This window comes from Astatotilapia calliptera, chromosome 20, assembly GCF_900246225.1.
Source record: "Astatotilapia calliptera chromosome 20, fAstCal1.2, whole genome shotgun sequence".
Lineage (NCBI taxonomy): Eukaryota > Metazoa > Chordata > Actinopteri > Cichliformes > Cichlidae > Astatotilapia > Astatotilapia calliptera.
Window position 1 is genome coordinate 18,123,526 of NC_039321.1, and position 11,724 is coordinate 18,135,249.

Sequence of the window (11,724 nt, forward strand, 5' to 3'; positions counted from 1 at the left end):
TGACAGAGAACTTCTGAAAGTTTTGTCTTTTGGACAAGACCTCCAGTGAATGGCTACATTAACCTCCTGATGTGGAATTGGGCAAAAAACATAATACCCAAATCAAGCACTCTTTCTCATTATTTAACAAATGTGGCGTCACCTGTTTGTCAAATGTGAAATTAGAAGCTGGTTTATCAGTTTTTTTGTTAAAAAAGGACATGATCCACATTGTTTGAAATCAGAATGGACAATGAATCTTGAAAACTCTGCAGCCAGCCATGAAAAGCCTACAAATGCAGCTTCCTAGATATGCTAAGAGGTATTCTTTGATACCTTAGCTGCTGTCTCATGCAATAGACTTTAGGAGTTAATAAGTACTGTATCTCAGAGCTGCTGTTTCCACATATGCTGCTATATTTTATCCTAATGACACCGAGGTCCAGGGCTGATGGTCCATGTCTTTTTATTCCCAGGTAGTGATGTTTTGCCCAGCATGATTGTAATGCTGTAATACCATGTATTGTCCTGCGTGGGAATAATTCTATCCGAGAAGGTTTGATTCTACCTTTTACATGGCATGAAATGGCCAGTTAGAAGATCCACATATTACTTTGTACCCCCAGAGACCCTATACCCATCATCACTGGCCTCCCTGCATCATTGCTAGTGTGGCGGTGATGCAAACATGGCATCCAAGGTCTTGAGCCCACTGTTTCTCCTTGTGAGAGTTGGTCAGATGGAACCTTTTGCACAACTGCCAGGCTTGGGAGCATCCAGCATCCACTTGAGGATTTTGGTACTCCGGAGACACCGTCAGTTTTGAATATCAGTGGCTTTTTATAGCTGCCTTTCAGTGTTATTTGTCTAAGGGAAACTTTCCTTAATGAGCCTTTATCTAACTGAATTCATCCGTACTCTGAGTCACTCGCTAATCTTTTCACGGTTTGATGATTTCTTCAGTTTATGTGAGATATTGGCAGTTTTCATCACTCTCGCAAAACATTGCACTATTCCAGGCTTTTTAATCTTTTGGGAGATCTTCAGAAAAAAAAGATTTTTATGTTGTCTATACTGGTATGCTACTTTTTTATCTGTACTAAATAAACAGGATGTATATAATGATTTCTGCTTTTAGTTCGTTCCATTCAGAGACTACATTGACAGATCTGGCAACCAGGTCCTCAGCATGGCTCGACTAGCGAAGGACGTCCTTGCCGAGATCCCCGACCAGCTGCTGTCTTTCATGAAGAGCCGAGGAATCGAACCGCGACCAGCCCTGTCCTCCTCCCCACTACCGCAGCTGCACAGACACATCTGACCCCCGACACAGTCTCTGCCTTTCTTGGTTCTGCTTCTCCCTCCTTGCTTACCTCGGCTCACGTCCCTCACTCTTGTTTTTCACTTTAAAAACAATAGTGAGAGAAAAATCGACCCGTCACTCACCCTTCTTCCTCTCTCATCACCCGTGGGGATAAACAGGCACATCGTAGCTACACAGCGGGTGTCATCCCTGACCCGCCCACTGCTGTAGCTCTAAATCGCCCTCTTATTGCTTTCATTTACTGTTTGCAACTGAACCGTGACCATTCCTCCCCTCTGATACCAGACCGTTCAGAGCCTGGCTTTTTTTGTTTGTTTGTTCTTAATTGTCTGATTCCCCTCTCCAGACACATTTGGAACAAAAGGTTTTGCTGTTGGTCTTCGGCCAGTGTTGCCACTCATCACATTTGGCAGGAGTGCTGAAGCTAAATAAATTCAAATTTCTTGATGAGGAATAGACTCCAGCTCGTATCAGGTGCTGTGGGGTTACTTCGACTGATTCTTTGCAGTGACCGATCACAACAATAAAATCTATTTTCACCCAGCCGTTTTATGATCTCTTATTGTTGCTGAGCCAAATCTGAAACTGTAATCGAGAATGCAAACTACTTTAGTATAATCCATTCAGAGAAAATAGAGTCCTTGGGTTTCTCCTTTTTAAGGTAGGAAATAAGTGTTGTTAGAGCTAATATGGGGAATCCACACACATGTGGCCTGTCACAGACTTAGACACACACTCGCCTCTGTCAGACATGCCACACCCACACTCTCTTTGCCCAGCATGGGCCGAGGCTGGGTGCAGATTCCCCTCCTGCTGTTAGAGAAATGCCAGACTCTCCGGCTGCCCTGCAGAGAGGAGGAAGAGGGAGGAAGGAAGGAAGGAAGGAAGGAAGGAGAAATTGTAGGTGGGAGTAAAGGGAACCGAGGGGAGGAATGGGTAAGAGAATGAGCAGAGAAAGAAAAAAAAAGTGAGGAGAAAAGAGATGCACAAAGAAGCGAGGAAGAACAAAGCATCGGGAGATCTGTTTTGTTTGAAGGGAAAGAACAATGAGGCAGATGTGAGCTCGGTTGGAGACAGCAGCAGAGAAGGCTGTAGCTCAGTGCCATCTTTAGTTGGAGAAGCCTTTGTATGCATATTTACAAGGTGTGGAACAATCTCAATGAGGGATAAACGCACATTCTATGAAAAGCAATATACCTGACTTCCAGTGTAATGTTTGCCCTATGCATGTCCCTTCCTCTCCCCTGCCATGACTTGACATTTTATTCCCCAGAAGACTGGAGCTGTGTGCAAAGTTGGCAAAGCCTGCCACCTAGTGTTCACCCCTTGTATAGCAGGGTATCTTTATTATGCATGACTACTGTACATTTCTATACTAACTCAAACAGTACCCACGCATGAACAGATGCAGCTCATCTTACTATCTTAATTCAAGACAGGCATTCCAACAAACAACAGAGGCCCGTGTAAAGAACTACAAGCATCTTTGTGAAACGTGTCACTCTTCAGAGTTAATGTCAAGTGTGACAATCGTGGTTTATATGGGATGTTTTATTTGCTGTGTGACCATATAGACTTTTTCTAAAATAATCCGTTTCAACGTCATGTTTATTGCATGTCGGGGAAGCAGAAGTGTTGCAGTGTTTAGATAATTGTCATCACTCAAAGTGATTGTCCAAAATAATCTGTACTGTACATTTTCATTTGCAGATTTTGGAACTAACTTGTATGCCTTGTGTCCTGCAGAAACATGTGAAATTACATGTATTTTTGATATTTTGGCAGGGTCATGAAAAACAGAAATGCAAAGACTCTGCGAGATGCCAGTGGTATTAGAACGTTTTCTGAACTTATTTAAAGCCCTGCTGTGATTTTTGTCTATCCCCTACTGTTGTCCTATGGCTGTATGAACTTAAAGGCAACCTATTATGCTTATTTCTAACTTCATATTTTTATTCAAGTACTCTACTAAAGTTGCTTTGCATGAGTCACAGCTCAAACATAATCCTTATTTATCTTATACTGGGGCTTGGTGCAGCGCATCAGTTCGTAACCTGTCTAAACCAAGCTGTTTTATGCATTTCCGCTGATTGGCTACCCAACATAAAAATCTGACTTAAACAGCAGATTGGTGGAGCTTTGTGCTTGCTGACTGCGCTGTGGCTCTCGGTTGACCGTATCAGTGATATCTGCTCTGTGAGACATCATACAGAGCCATGGTTAGAAAAAACAAACTGAAAAGAGAGTTTTCAAAGCAGCTTGTACCCTGAGTTTTAGCTTGCAGGGATAACTGACACCTACCCTGAGCTCATTAGCTGAACCTTTGGTCATGTGAGTATAAGGAAAAGCATAATAGGTGCCCTTTAAAAAAACAAAACAAGATGGTTAAAGTTTTATTGTATATAAATGTTCTTTTTGCTTACAGTAAAGCTTCAAGAAACTTTTACATCTGTATTTCAAACAGCTAAATTGTATGTTGACATTTTTTAGAATGTCCATATAAGGGGAATGTAGATGTTTGACCTAGAAACCCTTAACTGTTCTGACAAATATCTTGTCGTGTTTCAATATGAAGTTTGACTATGTCTGTGTTTACGCATATCACCTGAAGGTGATGATCTACAGTACAATATATCCAAACATAAAGCAACACACTCTTGCTGGTTGTATGTTGTATGTAGTAATTCATTCAGCAGCACTATAGAGATCACTCAGAATGAGTTCCAGCTTTAAATTGTTGGTTCATTAAAAAGATTAAAGAGCTTTAATACATAATGGGGGTGCATTTGCTTCATTACCGATTTGGATTCATTGCCCTATATCTGTTTTCATCTTGTTGTGAAAATAAATACAGTACTTAACAGAGCTCCTCAGTGAATCGCCACCTTATCACAGTGGAGGGTTTGGGTGGCTCAGTGATCCCATGTTTGGCTATGTTGTTTCACAGGGCAAATTTCCCTGGGTAAGGGGCCACAAAAAAGAAAAAGAAGAAAATCCAGCGACCAGTTTAGCTTTCCCAGGATAGGGCTACTGGGGCCCCACCCTGCAACCAGGCCCAGGGAAGAAGCACCTAGTGGCTGGGCCTTGGCGTGTATCCTTGTATCCTCACTGGTTCACTGTCTATACGTTGGGGTTTGCTTAAGTGGATCAGAGGGCTGCATGCGCCTTCAGGTCAGGAAATAGGTCCTGACTGTCATTTGCACTAAATTCACTTGGTGTGGTGCTAGAGGGTGCCCTAACTGGTCACTCCATTTTCCTAGTGGGAGACTTTAACGCTCACTTGGCCAAAACCAGTGATACCTTGAGGTGTCTGGCTGGAAGAAATGGCATGCCTGATACAAACCGTCTCGAAAACCTGCAACTGAATCTCAGTTTCAGGAACATTTTTGTGAACTACAAAGTCTTACCTGCTGTGCATTCAAAAATGTTCTTTGAAGTCTCTGAACTTTTTCTAGCACATCCTGCCATTATGTCTTTTCTACTATTAGTGACAAATTGTCAGTGTAGACAGAACTGAATCGTTTTGACCCGCCCACCGCCAAAAATCAGAAAAAATCTTTTTTAATTAAAATTCTAATACGTTCACTGTGTATTTGACCAGCTTTGCTAACATGTATCTATGTGTTACATAAGTAATTTAATTAATATTACAAATTTAGGTTTAGTTTTGGGTGCCCAGAGCAAGTACTGACTATTACCACTCATTTGTGGTAAGAATAATTTAGAAACCCAGTGGATGACTTGGGAATCCAGTGGTTTTAAGATACAGATAACAGATGTCCAATTCAAGGCTTCCAGTTTTATCGAACAGTTTCTTTGAAAAAACAGATGATTTTTAAAAAGCTAAATTATTGTCAGAAAAACAGCATTCTTGCAGACACAGTTAAACTGATTTGTCAGTAGAACTGGGTCTACAAAGCAGAAAGCGTCTGGTGCCAAAGCCCCTTTCCTTTGAGAATATACAAATATCTGTTTTGAGAGATTATGGTAAATTTGTCTAAAGTGGAAATGAGAGAATAACAGAAGAAAAAAACCTTACTGTTCAAATTACTCTCAAGTATCCACAGTGCCAACACTATTCAGTTGTAATTTTGATGTAAACCTAAAAGTCTTTAAGTGTTTATTCTGAGTAATTGAACTTTCAGTATTGAAGCTTCGAGGAGTCTCTCCACAGCAGGTCTGACAACATTATTTCCATCATAGTTCTTCAGGTCTTCATTAAAAAACATTTAAAAAAGGTAGATAAATATTTTCCTCTGATATCCTGATTTTGAAACAGTTACTGTGTTTGTTTCATAAAAGACTTGGTCTGGCAAATCTGTTGGATCCTTTCAGTTTAATTTACCAGACAAACAGGTCTGTGGACGATAGTGATGGGTCGTTCGCGAACGAAATGGCTCTTAGAGCCGACTCTTTGACGTGAACGACGCGAGCCGGCTCCTTATCGCGAGCCGTCACGTGGGTTTTTTTTTTCTTTCTCTCAGCCTCTCTCTCGCACTTTTTTTCCGCTTCACTCTGCATGTGAGCCTTGTGCTTTACGCTGGGCAGAGGGGGGAGGGGCGGTAGTTACACTCAGTAGCACAGGAACAGAGCCAGAGAGAGAGAAAGAGAGGCAGGGACAACAACATTAGAAAGGTATAGTAATCATCCACAACTATTTTCGGTTGCAGATGATAAAGGATTGAGAAAGTTTATTCATGCAGGTCCATATGACAGAGAATATGCATGTTCTTTTAGTTTTCATATTATAATTTATATTTAATTGTGTTGTGGTTTGCAGTGTTTTGTGTTCTTTTCACTTTAAATTTGTGAAAGGAAAAAGCTGAAAATTTAAATAGTTAAAAGTTGAAATGTGAATAGTTGATTTTTGTATTATATGATTTATTTATTACATTTTATGTGGAGTGAATAAATAAAAGTATATTTACGGTGGCCCCTAGAGACAAAGCACATACAAACTTCAAATCACGTACGAACTCTGAAGCATGTACAAACTCCAAAACACGTAAGAAACACGTACAAACTCCAAAACACGTAAAAACTCCAAAACACGTAAAAACATGTACAAACTCCGAAGCACGTAAAAACTCAGAAGCATATAAAAACTCAGAAGCACATACAAACTCAAAACACGTACAAAAGACAACAGAAGTGCTCCAGGATGCTGGGCGCAGTGTTGAGCCTTTGTTATCTTGTGGCTACACAAGCCAGCAAGTACCAACGACCGGATTTGGTGTGTGGTAATAACAGGTAAATGAACTTTTTTTTAAATTATTTGAATATATATATGAGTGCCTGTGTATAAATACACAAATACACACATGCTTTCAATTGTGTAATTTAAGTGATCTAGTAGCTCTGCTTTGGAAGTTCAGTTAATGCTAGAAATGTGTTTTGGAGTTTGTACGTGTTTTGTCTCTAGGGGCCACCGCATATATTTATATATAAACATATATAAATAAAACCACTTGTTTTTACGTTAGTAATTCCTTTTGTGCATAATTTTATATTATTGTTAATAATAAATTAATTAAAGCAACAAAACAACCTGAAGAGCCGGTTCGGAGCCGAAAGAGCCGGGTCTTTTTAGTGAGCCGAACCGAAAGAGCCGGATCTCTAAAAAGAGCCGGAAATCCCATCACTAGTGGACGATGCAATCAAAATCAGATTACATCATATTTGCCAAACCTAGACTTCCTGAAAGCTACGCAAAGACACCATTTATCATCATCATCATCATCATCATTTATTTATTTATATAGCACTTTAAAAACACACCTGGTAGACCAAAGTGCTGTACAATACTAATATGCACATAGTAATAAAACCAGACATAGCAATAAAGTTAAAAAACAATAAAAAAATATCAGTTACCCACAGAGTTAAAAGCCAGGGAATAAAAATAGGTTTTTAATAAAGACTTAAAAACTGGCACTGATGTAGCCTGTCTAATATGGAGAGGAAGGTTATTCCAAAGCATTGGCGTGGCAACAAAGAACGCTCGGTCTCCTCTAAGTTTCAGCCGTGACTTTGGGACCGAAAGCAGCAACTGCTCAGCTGACCGAAGGGAACGAGTGGGGACGTGGGGCTTCAACAAGTCAGACAAATAGACAGGTGCCAGACCATTTAGAGATTTAAAAGCCAATAAAAGGACTTTAAAACGGATCCTGAATTCAATTGGAAGCCAGTGTAAAGAGGCCAAAATCGGAGTGATGTGATCAAATTTTCTTCTGCCAGTTAAAAATCGTGCCGCAGCATTTTGCACTAATTGCAAGCGTGAGAAAGTGCCCTGCCCAACCCCTGTTAAAAGAGAATTACAATAATCTAAACGTGAGGTAATAAAGGCATGAATAACACTTTCCAAGTCACGCTTGGAAAGAAAGGGCTTAACCCTTTAAGACCTACCATAGAACCAAGTTCGCCAGAGCTTATATTATATTTTTACATGCTGTGGAGCCATTTTTGGGAGCATTTCAAGTTGCTATACATCAATACAACCATTATAGCCCAAACTTTAATAATATGTCTGCATTAAGTGCATAGTAATTACATAAATTGCAAAAAAGTGCAATAAACTACAAAAAAATTGAAAATCGTTTTTGTTTTTTTAACATATATTTCTAGTTAGAGAAATTTAAGAGGCTTATCCCTCAAAACTGTAAATACAAAAAAGTTACACAAACTAGTTTCCCACCACAGGAAATTTAGTTTGAGTGTCTTCATAGTTTTATTTTTGAAATACACCAATTTTTATATACTGCAGGAAAAACGAAAATAAATATTATAGTGCAAATTTGCAAAATAACAGCATATGCATCAAAATAAACTATTTCCAGCAGTGCAATATGAGTCCTAAGCATCCCAGAAACGACACAGAAAGTCATAAAGTCAAACATAACTTTTTAAAACACATAACAAGTAAAACACAAGCTCATAAGGCCCCGATCGTAAAAAACTACATTTCCGCAAAATGACGTCACTTCCGGTTTCGGGCAGGTCATGCGGTCATGTGATAGTTCGCGCTGATGGACGTAGGAAGTGTTACAAACAGCTGATGGATCGGCGAAGCGTGTTTCTGGAATATCATGTTTTTGTTGCTGCAAGTGATTTTTATGCAGTTTTTGCAAAGCTATATGTGGAAGGAAACTGTGACCTAGGACAAGCTGATGGCATAAGATGTAAGTACAACTCCTCCAGTTTCATATGCAAAAAAAATTATTGCGCTAGCTTACTTGGTTGCAGAGCTACCGGGATTTAAAAATAGTTACGCAAAACAGAGCGTGCCCGCTCCGATCGGCTGTAAAGGGTTAACCTTTGATAAACGTCTGAGGTGATAAAATGCTGATTTTACCACCCCGTTTACATGGTCATCAAAGGTGAGTGCAGAATCAATTTTAACTCCGAGATTTGTGATCGAACTCTTTAGTTGGGAAGTCAAAGCTGCAAGATCAACATCCAGAGTATGAGAAGAACGATTTGGGCCAAATAAAATTGCTTCTGTCTTCCGATCATTAAAATTTAAAAAGTTTTTTGCCATCCATGCTTTGACATCAGTAAGGCAGTCAAGCAGAGGTCCAGTTGGAAGACTATCAGCATGACTTACCGTGTGTTCACACCGAACGCGATGGGCGCGTGAAAAAACGCCAAAACGCCCCTAACTTGACGCCTGCACATTCGCGACCTCTACGCGTGTCCAAGAAAAATCGCTCGCGCCCCAAAATATCATATTTTCACGCGCGTGAACCGGAAATGTGGGAGGGATGTGGGAGGGATGTGGGAGGAAGTTGTGCTAGACCGGTATCTTTGAAAGATGGCAGCTGTCGAGCTAGCGCTTGAAGAGAGAGTCTCCCTTCTTTATTTACTGTGGAGAGCAGAGCAGCGGCGTAAGAGACGTCCTCGCCGTACCTGGGTCCATCAGGTCCTCGAGACGCGTGATCAGTTTGGTGAGTTTCACCATTTGCTACAGGAGCTGCGCCTGGATGACGGCAGATTCCAGCGATATCATCGCCTGTCACTCGGCCAGTTTGAGGACCTGCTTTCCCGCGTCGGTCCCAGAATTGCCCGCCTAGACACCAATTACAGGCGCTCAATTCCACCAGCAGAGCGCCTGTCCATCTGCCTGAGGTTAGTAAAAGTGTTTAATACGGTAGTCCTGTAATGATACCTGCGCTAATATATGCTAAACCATCCATTTATACACTGCTAACATGGATGTGCTATGCTAAGAGTGAATGCTCTCGGTGTTTACCGATAGCAAACTGGTACGACACGACTTCACAATATTTGTAGTGATACACTGACGGTCTCATCAGGTCCCGATTTAATTCGATTTATGCTGTTATCAGTGTTTGAATGATAGCATGGCTGTGGTGTCATAGGTATGCTCTCGGTGTTTGCTGATATCAAACTTGTACTAGGACCAATGTGGGTTAACCTTTGTAGTGATACTCACTCCTTTTCACATCTAGACCTGGTTTAATTCTGGGATAGTTGAATATTTGTTTAAAATCACGGCAGATTGTTCCAGATTATACCAAATATATATCATGTAATTATCCTTATATTTACAAAATTTTCTATGCAAGATTCATGTTTTGTAATTTCTATAATGTATTTTGTAACTGAAGTACACATAATACTCATTTTGAACACTGTTGTCCAGGTTCCTTGCCACCGGGGACTCCTTCAGGACCATCGCGTTCAGTTTTCGAGTCGGTGTGTCCACGGTGAGCCAGATCATCCCCCAGGTAGCGACGGCCATCTGGGACTGTCTAGTGGACGATTTCATGGCTGTGCCTTCAACTCAAGACTGGCGGTCCATTGCAGAGGGATTCCAGGAGCGCTGGAACTTCCCTCTCTGCTGTGGAGCTCTGGATGGGAAGCACGTCCAGACGAAGGCACCCCCCAACTCAGGATCCATGTTCCACAACTACAAGGGAACTTTTTCCATTGTTCTCCTTGCGGTTGTGGATGCAGAGCATCGCTTCCGCGTCATTGATGTTGGGGGGTACGGGAGGACCAGCGACGGTGGTATCCTGGCCAACTCCACCTTTGGTCAGGCTCTTCGGGCTGGGACTCTCCATCTGCCTCCAGACCAGCCTCTACCTGGTGGAGAACACCGTGGAGCCCAGCCCCACGTCTTTGTGGCTGATGAAGCGTTCCCGCTGCGGCGTGAGCTCATGAGACCTTTCCCTGGACGCCTCCTCCCTTTACAGAAGAGGGTCTTTAATTATCGCCTTTCCAGGGCCAGGATGATAGTGGAGGGTGCCTTCGGTATCCTCTCCTCACAGTGGAGGTTGTATCGGCGCGCCATGGAGCTCCGTCCTGAAATTGCCGAGAAGTGTGTGAAGGCAACGTGTGTTCTCCACAACTTTCTGCGCTGTGTGGACGAGAGAGGGGCACCTGCTGTGGGAGGTGTGGCGCCTGCTGTGGTGGAGCCGTTGCAAGGCCTGGGTCGTGTGGCAGCAAACAACTCCTCCAGAGAGGCTGTCCTGGTGAGGGAGAAGTTCATGGCTCACTTCTCGGCAGAGGGAGCTGTGTCTTGGCAACCAAAGGAGTAGCCTGTTTGAAGTCTGAACGACTTCCCCACAACGGCTCTTTTAAGAGCCACCCACAAACCTCTAAAGAGTGTTCCTGTCTTTTTAACATTTTCTTAATGAATGGAGCTCTACTCCAAAATAAACTAACCTCTTTTTACTCTGCAACTTGTCTTCACTATGTTCCTATATACAGTGTGGTGCAAAAGTTTGGGCAACCTTATTATTAGTGTCTGTGAAGGTTCACAGTCATTATTTTCCTGTATGAATCGCTGTTACAGTAAAAAATGTTACTTACATATATCATATAGGAGACACACACATTGATATACACTACATATTTATGTTATTCCTCTTTTTTTGTGTTGCCAATTTATGCACCTGCTTCATTTAGTTTAAAGTTATTGCACTTTCTGTAAATCCAGTGAACTGCATTTCACTTCTCAAATATCACTGTGTGTCTCCTATATGATGTATTTAACTGACAATTTTTATTGTGACAACCAACGATTTGTACAGGAAAATAATTACTTTTCACAATGTTGCCCAAACTTATGCATCCCACTGTATTAGTATGTTTTGTTATTGGTGTAATATGAAATAAATTCTACTTTTGTCAAGTCCGGTGCCAATATTTGCTGTGTAGTAGAACAAAGACATTTGTCAGTATAAATGTTTATTTGATAAAATATATAAATTCAGTAACAAAAGGATAAATATATGACATCAACTATTTACAGACAGACAGGAATAAAATATACAAATTCAGTAACAAAAGGACATAAATAACATAAATATATGAGATCTAACTATTTACAGAGAGACAGGGATAAAAAGGACCCAGCTTGGAGTGGAAGAGCCTCAGGGAGAAGGAGGAGAAACATA

At 41.2% G+C, this 11,724-nt stretch overlaps 2 protein-coding genes across 2 annotated transcripts in view; both read left to right on the top strand.

The window, feature by feature from the left end:
- LOC113013066 (copine-9-like) overlaps window positions 1–4,078 on the top strand; it is a 113,808-nt gene extending 109,730 nt beyond the window's left edge. The window contains exon 20 of the mRNA XM_026153657.1: window positions 1,118–4,078. Coding sequence (XP_026009442.1) covers window positions 1,118–1,300 — 183 coding nt within the window. The 3' untranslated portion in view covers window positions 1,301–4,078. The remainder of the gene's footprint in view (window positions 1–1,117) is intronic.
- A 5,035-nt stretch (window positions 4,079–9,113) lies between these two features.
- Window positions 9,114–11,090, top strand: LOC113012985 (protein ANTAGONIST OF LIKE HETEROCHROMATIN PROTEIN 1-like). The gene is made up of 3 exons (XM_026153477.1): window positions 9,114–9,122; window positions 9,222–9,427; window positions 9,966–11,090. Exons 1-3 carry the CDS (start codon window positions 9,114–9,116, stop codon window positions 10,861–10,863), a joined length of 1,113 nt encoding a protein of 370 aa, XP_026009262.1. The 3' UTR covers window positions 10,864–11,090.
- Window positions 11,091–11,724: the final 634 nt, after the last annotated feature.